Source organism: Ambystoma mexicanum, chromosome 3p, assembly GCF_040938575.1.
Source record: "Ambystoma mexicanum isolate Mex_15411 chromosome 3p, UKY_AmexF1_1, whole genome shotgun sequence".
Taxonomy (NCBI): domain Eukaryota; kingdom Metazoa; phylum Chordata; class Amphibia; order Caudata; family Ambystomatidae; genus Ambystoma; species Ambystoma mexicanum.
Window position 1 is genome coordinate 942,892,279 of NC_090925.1, and position 26,342 is coordinate 942,918,620.

Here is a 26,342-nt window from a genome sequence, read left to right on the forward strand (position 1 = left end):
TACTGGGAGCGGACAATTACGGATGCCAATTGAACGTCCAGTTGCTGCAGGGGGTCTTCGACACATGGGGCCACCCTCAGGTGGATCTATTTGCCTGAGGGAAGAACCAGAAGTGCCATCAGTTCGCGTCTTGGCAGGGACATGGCCCCGGCTCCTTGTGCGACGCATTGCAGATTTCTTGGGAGGGCATGACGGCCTATGCCTTTCCTCCCACACCCCTGATCCCCATGGTAATCCGCAGGATAAAAGAAGCTTGTCACCTCAGCATCATTTTCATAGCCATCTGGTGGCCGGAGAGACCGTGGTTCTCCGAGCTGCACAGCCTCTCGGACAGACCATCCATTCACCTTCCGCTGGGCCCAGCACATCTCCTGTCCCAGCAAGAGGGCAAGGTACTCCACCCTGCTCCTCAGAAGTTAGCCCTTGCAGCGTGTGTCCTGAACAGATCACCCTCAAGCATCTGAACCTATCTCGGGCCAACCTAGAGATCATTCAGAGTGCTAGGAGCAAGACTACCAGGAGCCAATACAAGAGAAAATGGAGGAGATTCTGTCACTGGGCTAATTTGAAGGAGATAGACCCCCTTACGTGCACGCTGGACGATGTGCTCTCCTTCTCGGCGCACCTCGCTCACTCAGGCATGCAGGTGGACACATGTTGCACCTGTCTGGCAGCCATAGGGGCCTATCGAAATTCAGAGAAGGAAACCTTTTACTCTTCCAACCCAATAATCAAGAAGCATTGGCAGGCTTGTCCAGGCTCTATCCTCCCATCAAGAAGCCACACCCGTGTGGGACCTCATTGTGGTGTTGGGCGCCTTGGCACACAAACTTTTCGAGCCAATAGTGTACGCGAACTTCAGGATGGTCACCATTAAGACAGCGTTGCTAGTGGGACTCGCCTCCGCTCGCAGAGTCAGCGAAATCCAGGCCCTGGTGGCTTCAGAGCCCTATAACATTTTCCACAGGGATAAGGTGGCCCTGCAGACTCACCCGGTATTTCTGCCTAAGGTACCCTCTGCGTTCCATCTGAACGAGGAAATAGTCTTGCCCACGTTTTTCGCTGACCCCAAGGACGAGGCTCAGAGAATCTTGCACTGTCTGGATGTCAGGCGCGCTCTGAAATTTTATCTGGACAGGACCAGGGGCTTCCGCAAGTCGGACGCTCCATTTGTCACCTTTGGAGGATCCAGGCCAGGCTATCAAGCATCCAAGGCTTCGATCGCTCAATGGATGGTTGCGACCATCAAGTAAGCCTATGAGGGTAAGCAGAAACTGCTGCCAGCTAACATGTACGCTCATGCCGTCAGGCCAAGGCCACGGCCATGGCCTTCCATCGGCAGGTCCTGTGGCAAGTAATAAGCAGGGCAGCCACCTGGGCCACCCCTTCTGATTTCTGTAAGCACTACTGTTTGGTGCTGGCTCGAAGTCCAACACGGCCTTCGGACAGGCGGTTCTGTGGAACTTGTTTGCTTAAGGAGGATCTCCTCTCCACCCTGGGGCTACATTCATTTGTAATCGCCCATGCAGTATGGGGGAAAGGGGACGGGACGTAAGAGTAATTATAAGTTACTCACCGTAGTGACTAACATACTCTTAGTCCTTAGACCCCTTTCCTCCATACGTCCCTCCATCCTCCCCCCTAATAATACTAGTGTCATTAGGCAATGTTAAATATTGTCGACGCGTCAATGGGGACTGAGAAATGGCGCCGGTGGGCGGAGTCAGGGTAGCGCATGCTCCCAGGGCCGTGCTCCTGCGCGTCCCTAAATTTAAAGTGGAAGAAGGTTTATTTCTGGTGAAAAAGGTTCTGTCTCCCATCCCTCGGAAGGGACGCCCATGCAGAATGGAGGAAAGGGGACTAAGAGTGCATTAATCACTACGGTGAGTAACATATAATGTACTCACACAATTGGCAGAGATTGGCATCAATTGCCCAGGAACACTCTTGCGAGTGTGAGGGGAATCGATGTACCAGACCGGCTCGGAAACCTAAGCTTAAAGTGACAGTGAGTGGCCAAAATAACGAATTGAGTAGGCCCAAGTTGCAACAGAAATAGCAACACTACTCCAGGGATTGTTGCTAACTGAAAGTTGAGGGAAACTCAAAGTTCAAAACAGCATCACTATGCTTTGTGAGGTTCCTGGTTCCTTCACTGGAAAGATGCTGTGCACGAAAGAAAGCCTTTATCCAGGTTTTCTGTGGCAAAATGTTTTCTTAAGTGTCTAGGTTTCCCAGACTTGGGACTTGCTCTATGCCAGTGCTTTACACTGTTATAAACTGGCAATGATTTCATGACACCTCCCCTTTCCTCTCCGATTTGTTCTTTGAATTTTGTGATCGTTCTTCTTCAGGATCTCTTTCGCTTATGCTTCCAGTTGATTGACCACAGTAGAAGTATCTGGATCCTGTGTCAAAAAAGGGGAGGCTCGAGTTTGGGGCATCTCTCAAAGTTCCAGATGTGGACCACAGAAGTTAGGCGGCGTGCGAGGGGGACAACTTCTCAGCTATCTTTCTTAAATATATAAAATGTATTTATTTACTATCTATACATCAGTGCGAAAGATGTCCTTCTTAGAATTTGTGGCTAGCATGGTGGCAATGCCAACTTTTATCCTCTGTGCACTATCATTGTTTTTGCTTGCTTCAACCTCCTTCAGCCACTTTTTCACTCTTCCTTCTCAGTCTGGTTTCCTTTCTCTCTGCAGGTTCTTTCTCCTCCTGTAACCACAGCTGGGTTGAACATTCTCTTTCCCTCTCTTCAATAGTAATCTCCTATATTAGTACATCCACAGGCTTACACCTTGCATAATCACATCTGATCGGTATACTCTGTCTCTATTCATTTTCTTCACCCCTTTGGGCACCGCTGTCACTGTCCCCACCCTCTTTACCCCTTTGGGCCCTGCTGTCCCTCGCTTGTTTAATATTTTCACCGTCTTCGGGCACCGCGTGCTCACTTAGTACCCCCTGCTCTGGCTGTCTGGGTTCCTTGCTCAGGTCCACTGAGTTTCTCCTTCAGGCCCAAGCTCCATTATGGTCCTGCCTCCAGGTGCGCTTCGAGGCCTTGGCATCTATTCCAGCCTTCTCCAAAGTTGTCTGTTTCTCCTGCCCCGTCGGAAGCTGCTCTTCAAACTTACCCAAATGTGAGCCTCCTGTTCCAGCAACCCATCCTGTCTAGACTCGGCTGCCAGGGTTTTGTAGAAGTAAGACCACTTCCACTAGGTTGTACTTCTTCTCAGAGTCTGCAGAATTGCTACCAAAATGGGGAGGGTATGTGACTGGCTGGGGCTAATTCCCTCTGGTATTTGTTATTCCACCTGAAGGTTGGCCCAAACATATAGACTGAGTTCTCCATTTTGAAAAATATCTGTGCGCAGCTGGTTTTGCAAGTCTGGGCTTTTGTCTTTTTCCGTCATCGCATCTCTCTGCTGGGTCCTGTAATGTTAGCAGGGAAGTAAGAGGGTTTCTCTGACTGTGTGAGCTTTTCTGAAGCAAGGGAGGGGTCACTGTTTGTGCAGAGGCGGGACGGTCAAGGTTTCTCTACCCTGGGCTGCATTGCTGTGTAGGGTCTATATTAGTATGACTATCCATGCTGTAATGTGAGGATAGGGAGGGTCAGTGTTGCCCGGACTGTCCCAGATTGTCTTGCTGGGAAGGGTCAAGTACACCAGGCTTGTTTCCTACTGACCTGCTGGGGATAGACAAGCGCACCATTATGGAACAGCTGTGATGTCCTATACGGCTAATGAGAGTCACTATTTGTGCAAAGGGCAGGGTCAAGGTTGTTGTGCCTTCCCTCTGAGCTAGTGCAGTTTGGAGACTGGGAGAAAGTGACTGCAGATTTCCCTGCACCCCGAAATATGTAAGATGTTTAGGGCTTCGTCCCAGTGGGGTGATCAGGTGGTCCTCCCCATCCCATCCCTGTGTCGCTCTTCTTCTAGTTTGTGGAGTTACTCAGCCCCTTGAATCACGTCACTAAGGAACCCTCAGTCCCAGGCACAAGGTTTTGTTGCACTAGCTCTTTCCATCAAATTGCCCATTTTAAGTGGGATAGCAAGTGAAGGACCTAAGAATGCTGCCAAATTGTAGAAAGCTGACCAGATCTCCTGACTAAATCATCTTTCGAATGGATTGTGTCCTCCCACTTATTCCTTATCTTTGATATTTCCATATCCAGCTTGCTGCTTTGGAAAAAAATGTCAGTAGAGGGCGCTGCGTGTCAATGTCTGTTAGGTCGATGTCCCTCGAAGGCCTCCGTCTCAATGTCGACGTCCTCAGTGGTATAAATAGTCGCGCGCAGCGTCTGTTGCTCATTTCCGTTTTTCTGTGCTTCATGAGCTTCTGGAACGTGACACTCGGTTCTGTAAAGAGAACAAATTCTTCGAGTTTTGACAAGAAAACCTTTGGTTCCTTAATACGAGATGGCCTCTTCTTCCACTCCATCTACACCCCGATCTGGCTTTAAAAAATTCTGAGATTGTTGGGCAAAGATGTCCTTGACAGACCCCCACAGGGTCTGCCTATCGTGCCTCGGGGCAGAGCGTCCCTGTTTCGGAGTGCAAAGAGTGCCTTTCGATGATGGCAAAAGCCTTAAGGGAGCGCAGACATATGGGGAAAGGTGTCTGCCTCTGTCGTTGTGGCTGGTTGAAAGCAACCAACTTTCGGCAGGAAGTTCAGACGAGGGTCCTGGACATGCCTTTCGACAAGGACAATCTCGAACAGTTTTGGCAGAGGATCATCCCCGCACCGCCAGCCCTCCCGTTCCACGACCCAGGAGGCCTAAAGGGGTAATTCCAAGGCTTTTGGAGGTGGCCGCCGTCATCGTCGCTCCCAAGGTGGCACGCAGGCCCCCAAGCAAAATTGAACTGGCCAGGACGTCAGGCCCCCACCCATGCACCCCTGTGGGAGTTCGGCTGGCGAGCTTCGTCAGCCAGTGGGAAAAGATCTTCACCGACCGACGGGTGCTGGACGGTCTTGCCCATGGACACACGCTAGAATTCCAGCAGAAGTGTCCGCGGATACCACCTGTAGCCCGGCAGGAGCAGCACATCCCACAGCTCCTGCAGGAAGTATGGGCCATGTTAAGAAAAGGGGCGATAGAGCTGGTTCCAAAACGACTCTGGGGCTCCGGAGTCTACTCGAGAACCTTCTTGGTAAAAAAAAGAAGAATGGGGGCTGGAGGCACATTCTCGACCTGCAGGATCTCAACAAGTACCTCAAGTCCCAAAAATTCAGGATGGTCATGTTGCAGCACGTTCCTGCGATTTGTTGTACAGGAAAAGCACTATCAATTCAAGGCCCTTCCCTTTGGACAGAAGTCAGCGCCCACGATGTTTACCAGTGGCGTCCCATCTGCGCCTACAAGGGATACATGTCTACCCGTTCCTAGACAACTGGCTTATCCGTTCCAAGTCAAGGGAAATCGCTGTCGAACACAGAGAGGACCATCTGACTGCTGACGCCTCTGAAGTTCTCTGTGAACTATCCAAAGTTCGAGGTGATTGGGTCCTCTGACCTATTCCATATCTATGACAGTAATCACCACAGCTGTGCTGCTTCGGAAAATCTTTCTGCGTCCTGCGTCGATGACGTCGATACGCCACCCTCGAGGACCTCCTCCGACGGCCGACGTCACTGGATGTTATAAGTAGGACACACGACTCCCGTAGCCTCAGTTCAGTTTTTTCTGCGAACGTGTTCCCTTTGGAGATCTCGGCGCGCTTCGACTCTTTGGAGTTTCTGTTCTTTATCGGTTCTTCGAACCTGTTCGTTTGTGAAGTTATCCTTCGTGATGTCTACCTCGTCTTGCACCCCGCGTCCGGGCTTTAAGAAGTGCGGGGACTGTGGGTCTAAGATGTCGGTGACAGACTTGCGTGACGCCTGCCTCTGGTGCCTCGGGCAGGCCCATGACACGGATGATTGTCGACTTCCAGTCGCTTACGTCCAAAGCCTTGCGGGAGCGCAAGAAGAAACTGTCAGTAGGTAAGGTGTCCTAGCCACGGAAGTCGAGGTCTGCGGGGCTTTCGATGGACGATTCGAGGGGAGACTCTCCGCATTGTCGTCGGAAGTCCAGTGGGTCTCGGTCCCGGAGTAGGTCCCGCCACTCCTCTGCCTCTTCGAGGCACTCCCGGAAGCGCCGTCATCTGTCGCCTACCCCGTCCTCATCCGAGGACTCCGGCCGTCGGCAGGTCGCTTATCCCACCAAGCATGCAATGCCAGAGGAATGGGCTTCTTTCGGTAAGAAAATGCTAACGATTCTTGAATCGCAGGGCAATGGTCCATCCGTGCCTCCAAGTGGGGTCGGTCGAGAGACACCGCTCATACGCCTTCGGGCTCGGGTGGTCGTCACGATTCGCAGGAAAGGTCCAGCTCGGAGAATGGGAATCGTTCTCATCATGCCCGTTCCAGGTCCCGGTCCTCGACGCGCTTGAGACTGTGTGCACCTGTGATGTCTTCGAGGAAGACGTCGACGCCTGTGGCGCCGAGGTCGTCGACTGACTCTTTCGTGGCTCCGCCTTCGAAGAAGTCGTCGACGCCATCGGCGCCCAGGCTGTCGAGGGACACGCTCTGGGCTCTGACCTCGAGGCCTGTGTCGACGCTGTCGATGCTGTCGGCGCCGCCTTCGGCGTTCACGCCGATTCACTCGACGCCCTCAACGCCTTTCGAGGCTGTTTAGATGGGGGTACCCCGGGGCACGGTGGAACCCCCTAGAAAGGCTCTGGCCAAGGTAAAGCATGGCTTTGTTCCCCATTCTGTGCCCTTTTACCGCCATCTTGAGTACATTTCAGAGGTGGATGAGGGCTCTGATGATGGCATGGTTCCTGATATGGTGCCAGATGAGATTCTCTCGGGCCATAGCCAAATTGAGGACCTGCGTCAGTCCCTGCGCGATGCCAGTGGTCTGGACACCTCTCCGGAGGTGGAGTTTTGTAGACCTGAGCCTGGCACTCATGCCGACTCCTCGTACCGGCGCCTTATGTCTAGGGTTACCGAGTACTTGGGGTGGTCTGCTCCCCCAAGGGATTTTCTTCAGGATGACCTTACGGATATCCTCGACCAAGGTCCACCAACTGACCCGGTACTGTCGTTCCATATGGCTCTACAGAGGAGGGTGGGGGCGGCTTGGACTGCTCCGGAGAGTCTCCCGGCAGTGGGCAAGTCTATGCCGCGAAAATACCGCCCAGCCAGTAGCGACCCCTGCTACTTGACCAAGCACCCCACTCCGGAGAGTTTGGTGGTGCAGGCGGCTACAGCCCCAGCAAAGCGGGCGTTGTATCCTACCATCCCTCCTGATGGGGACGACAAACGTTTTGATGGTTGGGCGGAGAAAGTGTTTTCTTCAGGGGGTATGGCGCTTCAGGCGGCCAACTCCGTATGTGCCTTGTATCGTTTCACGCACATTCTGTGGAACTGTTTCCTTAGCGGCTGAACATATTCCCGAAGGGGACGAGTTAGGGAGAATTCTCTTTAAGGCTAATTTCCCAAACCTAGTGAGTCCCCCAGCAGCTTTGCTGGATTTTTGGGGTTTATTTTTTTCTCTCCTGCTAAGAGTGAGATTCTTTTGCTACCACTCTTAGACATGATTTGAGGTGTTCCTTTAACTTTCCATGTGTTTTATAGGCTATGGGTTCTTTTACTCCATAGGGTCTCGTTTTCTTTTTTGATGTGGGTTACACAGCACACTCCGTGCCGTAACCCAGGGGTGTCATAGCGACCCCCCAACATAGACTCCATACCTTGGGACTGACTACTGTCTCCCAGGGCATGTAAAGTCACCATTGGCTCTGCTAGTCCCAAATTATGAACAGAAACCAGTACAAACCATCATATTGTGGACGTATTGGTCGGGGCAATTCGATTGCCCCGGGGTCTGTTGTTCGAGGGGGCACGTCTCCGCCCCCCCTGATCGAGTTTTGGCTGGTGGCAGTGGATACTACTTTTTATATTCGACCGCAAATATATCTCTATGGGATTTTCCCATTGTTCGAGGCTACCAACTTTAATTATTTAATTCCTATAGCCTCGAACATACCGCCGGTTTATTTATTTAATATTAACTCGCCGGTTAGTATTTTTTGCCAGAACTCGATTCTAAAATGGCGTTTGTGTTCTCTTCTGTGACTCCAACCCAAGTCGAGCCCTTTGTTCCACTTTTTGGCGGGCTTCTCCACAGAAGCCTCCAAAAGTGGTGCCACTCTGTCTGGGTACCACAGGGGGTGTGGTAGGGGGTTTAGGCACCCTGGACTGAGTTACCTTGGTAACTCAAGTCGCACTCTTGTGTGATTGGCCCGGCTCACCACTTAGCATGTTTGATTGACAGCTAGGCTGAGTGAATGGGGGTGTGCTGCATAAAAGCAGGGCTTTGGAGACTGGAACTTCAGACGTCGTCACTGGACCTAAAGAATCCGAGGAGGGAGAAGCTGAGCCGGCCTGCAACGACGACACCACCGGTGGAGCCCTGCTGAACCGTCTCACCACTTTTCCCAACGACAAAGGAGATCTCCAGCCCGAAGAGTCTTCTTCCTTCGACTGGTGGGAATAACCAGTCTACCTTCTTTTCGCCTTCCTGGAGCATCTCGTGGCTGCCTTGCCTGTGCTAAGCACCCCGGCAACCGGGATACCACGTGTTCACCATTACCGCGAACCGACAGGGTAGTACCTTTGTACCGGAGAACTCCGCGGCTGGTTCCTTCCCTGGCAGTGCAACAACCTTCATCTTTCCTCCACGACGCAAGATCTTCTCTTCCTCTGGACGACGCTGCGACTTGCACCCGCTGCCACGAACAACTGCCCCCGCTGGAGGATCCTCTCCATTTAAGGTACCGTGTTCCGCCTGGCTTCCCGTGCAACCGATTGAACGGGGTGTATTAAATCCTCGTCTCTCGAACCTGGGTTAGCCTGGGACACCTTAGCTAACTTTTCTGAACTGAACTAAACCTTTTTCGAACTACCTCCACAAACTTCGAAGACTCTGTGTAACTATCTGATCTTGGGCATCTTCCGCCTGGCTCCCTTGAAAGTGGGCCTGGCACCTAAACTTCCTTGCTCACCAGTAGACTGTGCCTTCCTAACTTGCTGTGGTTCTTTAAAAAGTGTTTCGTGTGTGTGCTTCCATAATTCTGCTTTTCCCTCCCTTTTTATTTAACTTGTTGGAGTGCCATCGAAAGTTAAGCGCTCACCTCTCTCTGGAAATAAGTGGTGTTAACTAAGACTTGTCCAACAAGTAATCAGGGATGTACATATGATAATAGTGATTCTGTTTTGAACTTATCTTACCAATTTAGCGCTAGTGTGTTTTATAAGTGTGTGTTAAATAAATAATTATATACTTTTACGCCCAAGCTCTGGTCATTGTTTGCTTGTGCTACTGTATTTCTGTACCTATTTTGTATGCTCTGTATACTGCCTAACTCTTCTTGAGGGAAGTCTGACTGCTCAGCCACAGCTACCAAGTGAATCTGTGTGGTACGGACTGCTACCAAGTGGGTTTACTGCCAAACACCTGTAGTCTTAAATCTTTTGCAGTGGTCCCTAAAGGAACTGCACAGGTTTCTGTCTAACAGGACGAACGGGATGGTTTCTTTGCTATGGTCCAGGATGGCAAGGATGCCATGTGTGCGGCTCTTCAATCGGGTTTGGACATGGCAGATTGCATCAGCCGGTCCGTGGCGGTGAGCACCGTAATACGCAGGTTTGCGTGGTTGCGGAAGTCAGGGTTTGTTCCTGATGTGCAGGCCCGGCTCCTCAACATGCCCTTTGACGGTGAACATCTTTTTGGCAGCAAGTCTGACAAGAGCCTTGAGAGGTTGCAGACCTCCAAAGCTGCTGCAGCAAAGTCGTTGGGTGCTGCAGTTCAACAACCTCCACCTTTTCGTCCTAGGGGACAGCAATGGAGGGGAGGTTCCTTTCGTTATTACTCATCTTTTGGTAAAGCGAGAGGAGCTGCCAGTCAAAGGGGCCACCGTAGGAGTGCCAGAGGTGGAAAACAAGGTACTCGAGGTGCCAAGGCCGCTCGGGCAGTTGCCTCTTTGCCCTCAGGCAATGCCGCAGCCGCTTCAGCTCAGTCATGAGGCCATGTCACATGGTTCACGGTTAGGGGAAGACTGGCGCAGCATCTTGTAGAGTGGCATGCCATTACTTCAGATGTGTGGGTTCTGGAGATCATAGCCCACGGCTACTGTCTTCCTTTCCGGCAGAGTCCTCACGACAATCCACCGGGGAATCTCTTTGAAGTGTCCGGATCCGCTCCTTACGCAGGAAATTCAATCCCTGCTGGAGAAAGGCGCCATAGAACTGGTGCCTGTAGTGGAGAGGAACAATGGATGGTATTCCCCTTATTTTTTGATTTCCAAGAAAGACGGGGGATTGAGACCCATCATGGACTTGCGCGGGTTGAACAAACTCCTCAGGAAGGACAAGTTCAAGATGGTTACTCTCTCTCAAGTCCTCCAGGCCCTTCAACTTCAGGACTGGTTGGTGTCTCTCGACCTCAACGACGCTTAATTTCATGTGCCAATCCATCCAAAGCACAAGAAGTACCTGAGGTTCGCGGTTGGCGACTCGCACTTTCTGTTTCCGGTCCTGCCGTTCGGATTGACCTCCGCCCCGAGGGTCTTCATCAAGCTCATGGTAGTGGTGGCAGCGCTTCTCAGGAAAGGGGGGATTCACGTCTACCCTTACCCAGACGATTGGTTGATAAGGGCGCGCTCTTCCGAGCAAGTCCTGGATCATCCGTCAGTCACCTGCCACTCCCTCCACAAGCTGGGCTTCTCCCTCAACATAAAGACGTCCCATTTGACGCCAACTCAGAGGATCCAGTACATCGGAGCAGTGCTCGACACGTCCCTCGGGCTGTGTTTTCCTCCCCAGGCGAGGGCTCATCAAATTCAGCAGATGGCGCACAAGTTTCAGCTTGCCCAGAGTCTCCCAGTGTTCGAGTTCTTGAGATTGCTCTGCCTCATGGCATCCTGCATTCTTCTGGTGCCAGAGGCCAGGTTGCGGATGAGATCTTTGCAATGGGCACTGAAGCTCCAGTGGTCTCAGTCCTCCGGCAGGATGTCGGACCTGGTTCAGGTGCCATCCTCGGTCGCCTAGGACCTTCTGTGGTGGGCCGTCGAAGGCAATCTGATGAAGGGGGCTCCTTTTTGGCTACCCTGGCTGGAGGTGACGATTGTGACAGATGCATCACTCGCGGGATGGGGAGCTCATGCCAGCGAGTTGACAGTCAGCGGTCGTTGGTCTCCGTCGGAGTCCAGACTCCATATCAATCTGTTGAAGCTGAGGGCCGTCAGGCCTCCCCGGAAGGCTTTTCTGCCGACTGTGCGAGTAAAGAATGTCCTGATCCTGATGGACAACACAGTGGCCATGCACTACCTCAACAAAAAGGGGGGGGGGGCAGGGTCACTTCCTCTATGCAGGGAGGTGATGCAGCTCTGTTTCTGGGCAATCCAGCAGGAAGCTTCGATCTTGGCAGTTCATCTGGCCGGAGACGAAAACGAGACGGCAGACACTCTGAACAGGCAGAGTGCGATCTCTCACGAGTGGGAGTTGGCTCAGGAGATTCTCTTGGAGATCTTCGCCCTTTGGGGGACCCCTCAAGTGGATCTCTTCGTCTCCAGTGTCAACCGGAAGTGCAAAAGTTTCTGCTCGCGGGAATTGCCTCCAAAAGGAGCCTTAGGGGACGCGTTTGTGGTGGAGTGGTCATTCCCACTGCTGTACGCGTTTCCTCCAGTCCCCGTCATCCCGCAAGTGCTGCGGAGGTTGCGAATGTTCGGTTCCCGGATGATCCTCATTGCTCCGGCGTGGGCCCAGAGGACGTGGTACCCGGACCTTCTCGATTTGTCCATCTGCCCTCCACGTCGTCTTCCCTACCGAGACGATCTGCTCTCACGGGAGGGGGGTCAGGTTCTCCATCCAGAGGTCAGATCCCTCAACCTTCACGCTTGGTTTCTGAAAGGTTGAGGTATAAGGATTGGGACCTCCCTGAAGACGTGATGGAGGTGTTGCTTTCGGCCAGAAGGCCCGCAACTAAGTCCCTGTACCGTTGCCGTTGGCGAAAGTTCTGCGACTGGTGCAGGGTTAAGCATGTGGATCCTTTTGCAGGTGACATTCCTGTGGTTCTGTCTTTTTTGCTTTCTTTAGCACACAGGTGCTTGCAAGTGGGTATGGTTAAAGGTTACCTGGCGGTGCTGTCCATATTTAAGCACTCGTTTGAAGAGTGTTCTTATTTTAAAATTCCTTTAATTTCTCAGTTTTTAAAAGGGCTCACTAAAGTGTTCCCTCCGTCACCTTTCCAGGTGCCCGGTTGGGATTTGAACCTTGTCCTCAAGTTTCTGATGGGTGCTCTGTTTGAGCCTTTGCATTCATGCCCTTTGAGACTGTTAACTCTTAAAACTGTATCTTTGGTTTGCGGTCACTTCTGCTCGCAGAGTGAGTGAGTTACAGGCACTTTCAGTTAAGCCACCCTTCACTGTTTGTTTGTTTGTTTATTCATTTGTTAAGCGCACCAGACTCGTGAGTAAAAGGGCGCAGCAAAATGGAAAAGCAAGACTTACATAGTTTCGTATCCACAGGTTACAAAATTTACATGATAGCAAAATATACAGTTTTTTTTACATGAATACAGGATATATACAATGTACAAAATAGGACGAAGAAAAAAATAGCCAATGAAATTAAATAAATGAACAATAGGCACTGTACAAAGGATGAATGTGCCACGTGGGGCCCTTTGTAAGATACTAGGCTCCCAAATGGATCACAATGCACAAGGTCTTTAGAGATTGATGCAAAACTCAAAAGTAATACGGTAGTCCGCTGTTCCTGCAGGATAACCAAGTCTCTGTGGGAGTGGGCAAGTCTTCTGAGGGTAATGGGAGACTAAGGATCCGTAGCAGTGATATGTTTTATTACATTTTTCCTGAAATGTAAGTAGGGTTGATCTGCTCTCAGCTCCTGAGGCAATGAGTTCCAACTTTTAGCTGCCTTAACAGTAAAGCTATTACCCCCAATGGAAGTGAGCTTATATTTGGGAATAGTCAGGCAATTAGTATTCCCAGATCTGGTAGGTCTGATAGAAGTTCTTCTCTGGAGTTTATCTAAGAGGTAGCTGGGGGCTGCGTTGTTAAGGGCTTTATGTGTCAAGGAGAGCGTTTTTAGTAGTATTTTGTTAGATGTAGATAACCATTTATGTTGACGTCTCAAGGAAGAGATGTGAGTTTTCTTATTTATGCCTAGTGCTGCTCTTAGGGCAATATTCTGTAGTGTTTGGAGCTTTTTAATGGTAGATTTATTGGCACCACTGTAGAGGGCATTGCAGTAGTCGATTCTGGAGAGTATTAGAGCTCTAGCCAGGATCAGACAACTATTGTCAGAGAGGAACGGTTTACCAGCACTGAGTAATTTGCAGGTGCAAGCCGTGGCAGAGGTAAGGGATTTGACCTGTTTATCAAAGGACAGTGTGGAGTCCAAATCGAATCCAAGGGTTTTTACTTCCTTGGAAACTTTAATGGTGTTACCGTCAATATTGAATGATGAGAATTCTTGGCTTAGTTTTTTGATATTAGCCTGCGAACCCAGAATTATAATTTGTCTTATCATCGTTCAAGCACAGGCCATGAGTGGCCATCCATGCTTGGATGATAAGGTGAACTTTGTTCACTAAACCCATGTCCGTACCGTAATCCCCGGAAAGTGGGAGTAGAATCTGAGTATCATCTGCATAGTTAGTGTAGGTGATACCCAGCTGGTCCAGATCGTCGAACAGTGGCTTAGTGAAGATGTTGTAAAGGGTGGGCGAGACGCAGGACCCTTGGGGAACACCGCATAGGATGGGTGTAGGGTCGGCAGCTGCTGAAGGAGAGAAGACTCTCATGGTTCTCTCGCTCAGGAAGGACTCAACTTTCAGAAGGACATGGTTGTCCGTAGAGTTTGTCCTTCCTTTCTTCCGAAGGTGGTGTCAGAATTTCATTTAGGCCAGAAGGTTGTTCTTCCAGCATTTCATCCTCCTCCATATCCTGATAAGGAAGAGGAAAGGCTCCATAGGCTTGATCCTAGGAGAGTTTTAAGCTTTTAGATTTCACGCATGTCCCGGGTCAGAGTGGACGATCAACTCTTCGTTGGTTACGCAGGAAAATGTTTGGGACAAGCTGTGACTAAGCAGACTTTGTCTCGCTGGATTATTCTGGCTATTTCTGAGTGTTACCGCTTGGTGGGTAAGGACCCACCGGTCGGCTTGCGGGCCCATTCTACCAGGGGTATGGCTGCCTCTACTGCCCTACAGAGGGGTGTTCCTATTCGTAACATCTGTGATACAGCCACCTTGGCTTCAGTCCATACTTTTGTGCGTCACTACTCCCTCGATTCCATCTGTGGGCAGGATCTGGCCTTCGGCAAGGCGATCCTTTGCTCGCAAATTTGATTGGGCATTCTAAATTTCTTTTTCTAAATTCTTTTCCCACCTCCTTGCATTAGTACTGCTTTGGGAGTCTGTCATAGATATGGAATACGTCGGAGGACCCAATCCCCTCGAAGAACAAGTTACTCTCTTACCTGGGAACGTTCTTTCGATGGGATGGTCCGACGACGTATTCCATATCCCTCCCTCCCTGCCTTCCCCGCTACAGAATTTCTTATGCGATTGCAGCTTACGTTTCCGCAAGGCTTTGTGTGGTCAGACTGGCAGAAGACTGGTGCCACACGTTCTGGGGAAAAAACTACAACTGAGGCTACGGGCGTAGTGCGTCCTACTTATAACATCCAGTGACGTCGGAGGAGGTCCTCGAGGGCGGCGTATTGACGTCCTCAACGCAGGACGCAGACGCCAAAAGATTTTCCGAAGCAGCACAGCTGTGGTGATTACTGTCATAGATATGGAATACGTCGTCGGACCATCCCATCGAAAGAACGTTACCAGGTAAGAGAGTAAGTTGTTCTTCTGCTTGATTCCATCGCACTGCGTTCCTGGTGTCCAGGCTCAGCACAGTCTCCTGCCTGGCGTCCCCAGCTGAAGAGAGGATAGCAGCTATAATGGGCAATGTGCAACAGCTGTTGGCACTGAAGACTGCCACGGTGCGGACCATCAAGTCGCTGTTCTGCATGATGTCGTTGTGTATTCACCTGATCAGACTCTGCAGGTTACGGATTTGACCCCTTCAGGAATTCCTGGATGCTCGGTGGATCCAGGTATCCGGAAGCTTCGCACACAAGATTGTTCTTGACAAGGAGTTCCGTCGAGCGATAAGGTGGTGGGGTGTGCATTCCAACATCTCCCGGGGCACAATACCACCACGATGTTTTACATCAGGAACCAGGGGGCTACAGATCCCCAGCACTCTCCAGAGAGGCGCAGTACTTGTGGCACTGGGCTGTCGCCCACGGGATGTTCCTCATTCCTTTTCACCTGGCAGGAGTCAAGAACACCATCGCTGATTCCCTCAGCAGCGAGCTGCGCTCTTGCCACAAGTGCGAGCTTTGACAGGATCAAGTGGCAGCCTCTTCCTCAAGTGGGACAGATCCTAAATTGACCTGTTTGCGACGACAACAAACTCCAAGTGCCAGAGATTCTCCAGCAGGTTCCAGCAGCAGAGGAGCATGGGGCACACGTTTCCTTCCAGTCGGAGGGCTGTTCTGTGTGTATTCCCGCTGTTCTCTCTCCTGCTGCGAGTCATGTATCAACTCAAATGGTGCCAATGTAGGATGATCCTCGAGCCCCAGCGTAGCCGAGGCAGATTTGGTAACCAGATCTTCTCAGCCTGTCTATGTTGTTAGGCAGAATTATATGCAGTGCCCTTTTTTGAACTGTTAGGCAGAATCCTATGCAGTTCCCTAAGGGAGCACTACAGAAGATTAGGACTACAGGTAAATGCAAAAAATCCCCTTTGGTATCAGTCTGTAACACAAAGATTTAGTTGGTAGCTGTGGCTGAGCAGTCAGACTTATCTCAAGGGGGAGATGAGCAGTATTCAGGGTTTACACAATAGGACTACACTACTATGGAACAAGGAAACACTGCCCGAAGCTTTGTATCAAAAATAATATATATATATATTTATTTTACACACTCTTGAATCAGCACACAAGTCACTATTATTAAAGCAAGTTAAAACAGTCAATAAAAGTATACACAACTCCCTATTTAAATTGTAGACAAGTTTGAGCAAGAGTGAAAACTGAGCAAAACGACACAGTGTAAACCAAGCAGAAATGGCACTCTAACAATTTCTTCAGAGGGAGGGAAAGGTCAAGTTATACAGGGTTAGACTCTTCAACACACCAGCAACACTTCCCAAGTGGATTGTGAACAAGTTAGCATAAGCAATACTTAGGTGAAAACCGAGTAAAATGGCACTTTAGCAATATATAAAGGGGAATGAAAAGGTGGTTATAAGAGTTTAGGTGCACCAACACATTTCTTGATGAAAAGCAATCTAGAGAAGGCAGTTGTAACAGATTGTAACAGATTTTGCCAGAGTCAATAGGCCTGTGCCAGAGTCAATGGTGCAAGGCAAAGTGCCCTGGATCAAACGGTTCTAGTAGCTGCAATCAAGTCTTTGTTTAAAGATTTGAAAAGGCGGTTGCAGAAGGTAAAAAGATAATGTTAGACAATAGGGACGGCCAGCCCAGAAGTTAAGTAAAGGATTTAAAACACCTTAAGCAGTACCCAGCGAAACGGGAGGGCTGGCGGAACAATGTACCTTAAAAGTGGAAGAGGCTCCTGCTGTGATGGTAGTTCCTGCAGTTCGGGAGATCCAGCAGAGGAAGAGAGGCTCTCGTCGTGGAGGTAGGTTTAAGTCACTGCACTGCCCAGGGATGAAGCCAGCCGCGGTGCTGCTAACACAGAATAAAAGCTACACTCCTTTAAATCGCGGTCGTGGTGGATGGGTGCCTGGCTATCCGGTCTCCGAGTGTCTGGCACTGGCGATTCGACCAAGACAGGTCCTGGAAGGCGATTGGCAAACTGGTTGGTCCCACCAGCTCAATTGAAGAAGGCTCTAGCAGGTGCAGATCTTCTCTTCGTCGTCGGAGTAAAAGTGGTTCAGTCGTTGCAGATGTCTTTGGCTCCTCTCTTCTTCGGTTTCTTAGTTCCAGTGGTGACGTCTTGCTCTTCCAGTCCTCAGGCCCTGCTTTTATTCAGAAAGACCCCCATTCATACAGTCTAGCTGTCACTCACACGGTGGAGTGGTCATCCTGGCGGGAGACTCTCCAACCTATCAGGGCAGAGTGCGACTTGGGTTGCCTAGGCATCCCTGTCCAGGGTGCCTACTCCCCCTCCCACACAATAGGTCTACCCCAGACTCAGTGGCGCCGAAAGGAGGGCTTGTTAGGGAGAATTCTCTGTAAGGCTAATTTCCTAAACCTAGTGTGACCCCCAGCAGCTTTGCTGGATTTTTGGGGTTTATTTTTTCTCCTGCTTAGAGTGAGACCACACGTAGACATGATTTGAGAATGTCCTTTGACTTTGTAATGTGTTTTATGGGCAATGAGGTCTTTTACTCCATAGGGCTTCATGTGTTTTTGGTATATGTGTTACACAGCACCCTCAGTGCAGTAACACAGGGGTGTCATAGTGACCCCCAAACATAGACTCCATACCCTGGGACTGACTACTGTCTCCCAGAGCATGTAAAGTCACCATTGGCTTTGCTAGTCTTAAATTATAAACAGAACCAGTACAAACTATCATATTGTGGAAGTACTGGTAGGGGTAATTCGATTGCCCCTGGGTCTGTTTTTCAAGGGCGCACTGTCCAGTCCCCCCTTGTCGAGTTTCTGGCTGGTGGCAGTGGATACCATGCGAAATATTCCACCGGAATATTTCCTATGGGATTTTCCCATTCATTTTAAACGCACCACTTATTGGTGCAATGTTAAAGATACCACCGGGTTATTTATTTAATATTTATTCCCCGGTTGGGTCTTTTTGCCAGGACTCGGTTTTAAAATGGCGTTTGTGTTCGCTTCTGAAACTCCAACCCAAGTCGAGCCCTTTGTTCCACTTTTTGGCGGGCTTCTCCACAGAAGCCTCCAAAAGTGGTGCCACTCTGTCTGGGTCTACAGGATGTGTGGGAGGGGGGGGTTTAGGCACCCTGGACTGAGTTGCCTTGGCAACTCAAGTCGCACGCTTCTGTGATTGGCCCAGTGGTGAGCCGCCCGGCTCACCACTTAGCATGTTTGATTGAAGGCTAGGCTGATGAATGGGGGTTTTCTGCATAAAAGAAGGGCTTTGGGGACTGGAACTTCAGAAGTCGCCACAGGACCTAAAGAATCCAAAGAGGGGAGAAGCTGAGCCATCTACAACGACGACACCACCGGTGGAGCCCTGCTGTACGAAACTCACCATTTTCCCGACGACAGAGAAGATCTTCTTCCAGGAGAGTCTTCTTCCCTTTGAGCTGGTGGGACCAACCAGTTCACCTTTTTTCGCCTCCTGGATCGTCTCGTGGTCGAATCGCCCGTGCAAGCACCCCGGCGGCTGGATAGCCACGCTTCACCACTACCGCGAATAAAAGGGTAGTATCTTTTAACCGGTAAACTCCGCAGCTGGTTTCTTCCCTGGCAGTGCAACGACCTCCAGCTTTCCTCCACGTCGAGATCTTCTCTTCCCCTGGACGAAGCCCCGACTTGCACCCGCTGCCAGGAACAACTGCCCCCGCTGGAGCTTTCTCACCATTTCAGGTACTGTGTCCCGCCTGGTCTCCCTTGCAACAGACTGTCAAAGGTGTCCCGTAAATCCTTGACTCTCTATCCTGGGGTGACCTCGGACCCGTTAACATTATCTTTCTAACTTGATCCAACCTCTTTTTAACTTTCCTGCAAAGACTTTGAGTGCATTTCCACTGTGTGATCTTGGGGACATTCTGCCTTGCTCTCTCCAAGAGTGGGCCTGGCCTATGAACTTTTTGCTCTACAGTAGACCCTGCCTTTCTTGACTTGCTGTGGTTCTTTAAAAGTGTTGGTACTGTGTGATTTTCCTATTCTGCCTTTTCTCTCCCTTTTTAAACAAATTATTAGAGTGCCATCTATGGTTACGCGCTCACCTCTGTTTTGCTAAATAAGTGGTGTCTTAACCTAGACTTGTCAAATAATTAATTAGGGAGGTGTATATATTTCTAGTGACTGTGCTTGAACTTGCTTGACATTTTAGTGCCAGTGTATTTTTACAAGTGTGTTTTAAATAAATAATTATATACTTTTATACCAAAGCTCTGGTCAGTGTTTGCTTGTGCTACTGTATTTTTAGCCCTATTGTGTATACTCTATATAGTGCCTAACTCTTCTTGAGAGAAGTCGGACTGCTCAGCCACAGCTACCAGGTAAATCTGGGTGGTGCAGACTGCAACCGATTGGTTTACTGCTTACTCCTGTGGTCTTAAACTTTTTGCAGCTGTCCCTAAGGGAACTGCACAGGTTTCTGCCTAACACGGCTTCTCGGCAGAAGCCCGCCAAAAGGACGAACGTAAGAACCCCGACCTGGGTTAGGATTTCAGAGAAAGACACGAGAAAGAAAGATTATTAAAGTTCTGGCAATAAAAACCTACCGGAGTAGAGATAGTATTAAATTAAACCGGCGGTATGTTAGAGGCTGTCAGTAAAATTGGCAGCCTCGAACAATGGGAAAATCCCATAGGAAAATATTTGCGGTCGAATATTTACGGTAGTAACCAATGCCTCCAGCCAGAACCTTTGGGAGAGGGACTGGACAGTACCCTCTCAAAAATGCACATCAGGGAAAAACTATGAACCCTTCCCAGTACTTCCATAGTAAGATGGGTTGTACTGGTTTAGTTCATAAATATTGACTAGTAAAGTCATTGGGGACTTTACATGCCCTGAGAGACAGTAGTCGGTCCCAGGGTATGGAGTCTGTTTGGGGGTCACTGTGACACCCCCTGTGTTACGGCACTGAGGGTGCTGTGTAACACACATGTAAAAAGATGATAACTGTGAGGGTGAGAAAAACCCCATAGACCATAAGCACAAAAATAGCCTAAAACACACATAGCAATATGCCTAAGAGTGGGATAAAGAGTCTCACTCTTAGCAGGAGCAAAAAAATAAACCCCTCAAATCCAGCAACGCTGCTGGGGTACTCTATAGGTAAGGGAAATTAGCCTTAGAAGAGAATTCTCCCTAACAGAAACACCACACACAATTAAGACTGCATGTGGCAGTACAATTTCACCTTTGGTACAAGCCTGTACTACACAGTTAAAGTGGTAGCAGTAGCAGAACAGCCAGATTTATCTCAAGAGTAAGTGTGCAGTATCAAATAGTTACACAAAGGACAGCAATTACTATGATTCAGGCAAACACTGACTCAAGGTTTCTAAGTAAATGAATATATGTTTGTATAACATTTCACTGTTATAAGCAAGTTAAAATCATAAATACACCCCACCACTTCCCTTAAATTCCAGACAAGTTAAGCTCACAAAATGAAGTGGGAGCAAATTGGCACTCCAGCAATTTGAAAGGGAGGGAAAGACAAAGTTATTAGAAATTAAATCAAACCAACAGGTAAGTACTCAGGGCAATTGAACAAGGGGAACTTCAGAGAGGAGATCAGCGAGAAAAGGCTTAAGGCCAAAGTCAATGGGTCAAAAGTCTTTTGCTCAAGATCACACAGTTCAGGGTAGTTTGCGATAAAGTTCGTGGGTGGCACAGATTCCGGAGGAGGTTGGTTGATAGAAAAGTTAGTTCAAAGAGAAGAGCAGGACAAGCCCTCGGGTTGGAGAAAGATTTCCAACACTTTCACTGCGGTTGAACACGGAGAGGGAGCTGTAGCTGAGGCGGACGTTCCTGGTGGTTCCTGCAGGCTCACAGTTCCTGAAGCGACTGTCGGACTGACACAAAGTAGGAAGACTGGAGTGTCCTGCGCCACCCAGGGAAGAAGCCAGCAGCAGAGTCAAGCAACAAATAAAAGGTGCGCTCCTTAAAACCCAAGCAGGGTCTGTCCTTCCTGGCTATCCGGCCCGCTGTAGCTCTGTATAGCGAATTCGACCCGAGGAGGGGTCCTGGCTTGCAGTTTGGGTGAACTGGTTGGTCCCACCAGCTCAAGGGAAGAAGTTTCCTAGAGGATCTTCTCTGTCGTCGGATTCTGAAGACTCAGACCTGTAGCAGGGCTTCACCAGGCGGTTCAGTCGTTGTAGGGGTCCTCTTCTTCCAGTTCCTCGTTAGTTCGTTCGTTCCAGTGGCGACTCTGCCTTTCCAGTCCCAGAGACCTGCTTTTTATGCAGTTTTCCCCCATTCATACAGCCTGGCTGTCAATCACACAGCAGGGTGGCTGTCCTGGCAAGGACAGTCCCCTTAGCCAATCAAACAAGAGTGTGACTTGGGTTACCAAGGCATCCCATGCCAGGGGTCCGAAGACCCCTCCCTCACATCCTGCCTACCTAGACTTTCAGGCGCCTTAAGGAGGGCTTCAGTGCAGAAGCCCGCGAAAAGACAGCGAACAAAGGAATCATCCCCAGTTTGGCACGCAGAGAAAAACATGAGAAGGACTAATAAAAAGAATAAAAAGAAATGGCGAGAAAAAAAACAGCTGGAGCCAAAATAAAATGTATTTGGTCAAGCAGGTTTATGTTCGAGGCTAATATAATAGTCTAAAACATCACCACGTTTATATAAGATAATCTCGGTAGAAATGTTAGGGTAGTTACCACTACCACCAGCCAAGTCTAAAGGTAAAGGGAGCGAAACAGTGCTGCAAGAGACACAGACAAAAAGGGATAAGAGTTAATCCTTTTCAATACTCCATGTAAGATGGGGTGTACTGGGCCTGTGGTTTAAAGTGACTAAAGTAAAGCTAATGGCAACTTTACCCTTTTCTGGGGGACAGTAGTCGGCCCCAGAAATTGGAGTCGATAGGAAGTCTAAAAGCAACCCAGTGTAACTGCACTGAAGGTGCTGTGTAACACACTTGAAAATATGAGGCCATGGAGTAGGTGAGGCTCCAGTGCCCAAGATCACACAAAAAGTGAAAATACACACAGCAAAACACATGTAAGAGTGGGAAAAAGGCTCATACTCTTACCAGGTGAAAAAAATAAATCCTAGAAATCCAGCAAAGCTGCTGAGGGACTCATTAGGTAAGGGAAATTAGCCATTTATGAGAATTCTCCCTAACAGACGTCACCTCCAGTCAAGCAACCAGTGGTCACGGATCTGCTGGCCAGAAAAGGAGACGCAATCCTACACCACAACCCAGGATCGTTGAACCTGAAGGCCTGACTCCTGCAGCCTCAGAGTTCGGTGGGTACGAGCTACCGGCGGATTGCAGGGAGGTCCTTGCCAGGGCCACAGCGTTGCCGCCTCTTAAGTGCTACGGGCAGAAGTGGAAATGATTTGCAACATGGTGCCGGACGCCGAAGCTCATCCCTCTGAGGGTCGCTGCCCCACAGATCCTTCCGTACTTGTTGTCCTTGGCCATGGCGCGGCTAGCATACGCCTCCATCAAAGTGCATCTGGCGGCTATCTCCCGCTACACCAGGTCTCCGGGACGGTCTTCTCTTTGGTCACACCGTCTAGTCGAGGAGTTTCTCAAAGGACTGTTTCAATCGTTTCCGCCGATGAAGGCACCTGCCCCGGCATGGGAACTCAAGGTGATACTGACAAGGCTCATGGGGGCCCCCTTCAAGCCTATGCATCAAACCCCTCTCAAGTTCCTTTCCTGGAAAATGGCATTTCTCGTGGCCATCATCTCTGCCAAGCGGGTATGTGAGATCCAGGCCTTGTCCTGCAAGCAGCCTTATCTGACTTTCACCACACAAGGTTGGTGCTGCGGACGCACCCCTCCTTCATGCCAAAGGTTCCGTCGGAATTCCACCTCAACAAACCTTTGGTGTTGCCTGGGTTTTTTCCGACACCTTTGTCGCCAGCTGAAAGGACTTTGCACTCGCTGGATGTGGCACGTGTACTGAAGTTCTATGTGGCACACACATAGGGTTTCCGGAAGACGTCTCAACTTTTCATGAACTTTGGTCCTGTGAACCATGGGAAAGCTTTGTCCAAGGCTTCCATTTCCACGTGGCTCTCCGGCTGTATCACGCACTGTCACCGGTTGGCAAACCTGCCGCTGCCCTGCCAACCAAGAGCCATTCCACCACAGCGATCGCTGCAACGACAGTGTTCATGTCTGGTGTGCCCCTGCTGGACATCTGCAGTGCTGCTACGTGGAGGTCTGCGCACACCTTCACAAGATTCTACTGCGTCAACTGGGATTTCAGAGAGGAGTCCAGGATCGGCCAAGCAGTGCTACAGAACCGGTTTGCTTGAAGGTGAGCCTGTTCCAGAGGTAAGAGTATTTGCTTCTGTTGATCCTTGCCACCTCCCGTGGTTGTGTACTGTTGTACTGTTATGTATTCTTTATTCACAAGCATGTGATTCCATGCCAGACCCCATGCTGGAGAAGGAACAAGTTATTTACCTGTAACTATTGTTCTCCAGTATGTGTCTGGCATGGATTCAGTCTCTCTTATATAGTTAACTATCGTCTCAGCTGAGACGTGTTTGTGTTTCCGCAGCTGGAAAACTATGTTCGTACTGTGTTGCTCGTACGCTTTTACGTCCATCAGTATATCTAAAGGTTCTTGGAGTTGCCCTCTTTACGATCCCAGTACAAGAGCAAGTGGACTAGATTTTGCCGCTGGACTCCCTCACCTGCTCCCTGGATGATGTGCTGGCTTTTTCCGCACACCTGTCTCATTCCGGAGTTCAGGTCGATAACTGCTCACCTATCTGGCAGCCATTGGGGCTTATAAGATTTCCCCAGAGCATGTTTTTTCAACAGCGAACCCGGGTGGTTAAGGCCCGCCTCAAAGGGTTGTCCATGCTTTTTCCTCTGGTATATAAGCTGCATCCGGTCTGGGACCTTAATGTGGTTCTTGTGGCATTGCAACGCAATCCCTTTGAGGCGATGGCCTTTGTGGACATCCGGCTGGTGACACTGAAGGTAGTTCTATTGGTGGCGCTCACTTTGGCGCGCTGGGTCAGCTAGCTGCACGTTATGTCTTCATGCGAGCCCTTCACCATGTTTCATAACGACAAGGCCATCTTGCGCACTGATCCAAACTTCTTGCCCAAGGTGGTCTCTCCATTCCATTTGAATCAGGAAATCTGCCTGCCGGTGGTTTTTCCGAACCCACAGTCGGATGCTGAAAACGGTTTGCATTCCTTGTACCTCTGGAGAGTACTCAAGGTCTATCTCTCTAGGACCAAATCCTTCAGGAAATCTGAGGTGTTGTTAATCACCTTTGGAGCACGTCCCCCAGCACCCAGGCTTCCCAAGCTTCGATTGCCCGATGGATGGTCCAGGCCATTTCACATGTGCATGGGGCCATCGGCAAGCCGGTTTCATGCCCATGCGGTCAGAGCAAAAGCCACGGCTGTCGCCTTTCAAAGACATGCTTCTTGGCATTATTCCCTGGATACCAGCTCCAAGTGGGAGGCAGAGTTTGGTCAGGCAGTTCTAAAGAACCCGTTTGCTTCTTCTTAAGTATGAGGCAGGTTGTCACAGCTCCACCCTATGGTCTTGTTCAGTAGAATCGCCCACAACGATGGAGGAAAGGGGGCGGGACGTAGGAGTAATGAAAGTTATGAGTGATTAAAGTCTACAATGCCGACTGCTGCTTGGCACTTAGGGGCTGTAACTGTAACCTGTACAGTCCCCTGCCTCCTTGCACTTACCCAGAGCCACGCTTCACTGGCTGCACTTACTCAGAGCATTGCTGCCCTGATTGCACTTCCTCCTTCTCTCTCCCTGACACTCCCTCTCCCTTCCCCCTGCACTTGGCGTTGTCGCACTTGCACGATCTGAATGACACAAGGCCTAGTAAGATAGTTTGTCTTGTCCTCCCTCTATATTCCCTCCCTTGTCGCACCTTGAAACACTTGTGTACAGGCGCATTATAAATGACTTATCATATCATATAAAGTTACTCACTGTACTCATAGTCCTTAGTCACCTTTCCTCCATATGTCCTACCCCACCTTCCCCTGCTTGTATGCCAGGGCCTTAAATACTCAGCATAGCCAGGTATTAAAGCGTCTGATGTGTTAAAAGGGGGCTGAGGTTAGGCACCGGAGCTAAGGGTCTCGGGGGCATTCCAACTCCCGGGGCCGCGCACTGTACTAAATTTAAAGGGGAAACTCAATTTTTCACTGCCAAAGGTTCAGGTACTGTCCCCATGTCGGGGTATGCCCGCAAGGATGGAGGAAAGGGGGACTAAGGACTCTGGTCACTACAGTCAGGAACTTTAATTCATATATCTTATGATTAACTTAATAGTGCATGTGCTATACAGTCTCTACATTTTACCTAATCAAGATACGTAGTAGTAGCTTATAATTTTAATCGTTGCTATTTCATTTTTATTACTTTAGGTCAAAGGTCCGGCTTGAAGTATTGGTATGACAAGGAGTGGTTAAAAAATGGACATTTGCATGGCTTGTCATTTTTGGAAGAAAACTATTCTCATCAAAATGCCAAGAAGATTGTAGCCACTCATCAACTTCTTGGGGATGTACATCGAGTAATAGAATTACTACATGGGCTCCAGTTAAAGATGCACATTTTACAGTAAGCATGGGTTTTCCAAAATCTTGTATTTGAAGGGAGTATGAAAAGTGGCTGCTGCAATTTAGAACTGAGAATCCATGTTACATGTTCATGGGATTAAATGCTTACTTGCTCCTGGGTAAAGAGTCATTTTCTCATGCAAATAGGTAACAGAAAAATTCAGTTATTTTAATCTAGCTTGAAAAGGTTTTTTACTTCCTTCCTAAAATTAATCAAAGATTTATTTGGAAAATATTTTACTATTGTCCTATGGCTGGGGTAAGTGCATTCCTCATGCTGTTCGCCATGCCAAGCCAGCAAAGAGTAAAGCGCTCACTGGGCCTCATCACGACTTCGGCGGTAACCCTTAAATCCGGCGGTAGCGTTATTACTGCCGGATTTAAGGGTCCACCGAATCAGGGCTTCGGCGGATTTCAACCCAGCTCTGAGCTGGTGTGAAATCCGCCGAAAATTCGCGCTCACAACGCCGGCGGAAAATCCGCCGGCGGTATGAGCGCCAAATTTCCCCATTGAGCCCAATGGGGAATGGGGCATTCCCGGATGGGCTCAATGGGGAATGGGGACTTCCAAGTCCGCCGAACTCGTGATCCCGTGCTATTAGCGCCGGGGTCTATGGCGGTCGCGCTAATAGCGCTGGCCCTACCGCCGAAGTCGTGATGAGGCCCATTATCCTTTAACCCTTCAGACCGCCTACAATTAAAGTGTGTGAACAAAATCACCCAATATGAATTAAAGGCTCTCATTCATCAACCTTTCTGGTTCA

The 26,342-nt window shown here is 49.6% G+C and overlaps 1 protein-coding gene across 3 annotated transcripts in view; it reads left to right on the forward strand.

The window, feature by feature from the left end:
• The window catches only part of PHF20 (PHD finger protein 20), a 2,392,123-nt gene that overhangs the window by 2,039,486 nt on the left and 326,295 nt on the right, over positions 1-26,342 (forward strand). For all 3 annotated transcript variants that reach the window (XM_069652246.1, XM_069652248.1, XM_069652247.1), the window contains exon 23: positions 25,384-25,579. In XM_069652246.1, coding sequence (XP_069508347.1) covers positions 25,384-25,579 — 196 coding nt within the window. The remainder of the gene's footprint in view (positions 1-25,383; positions 25,580-26,342) is intronic.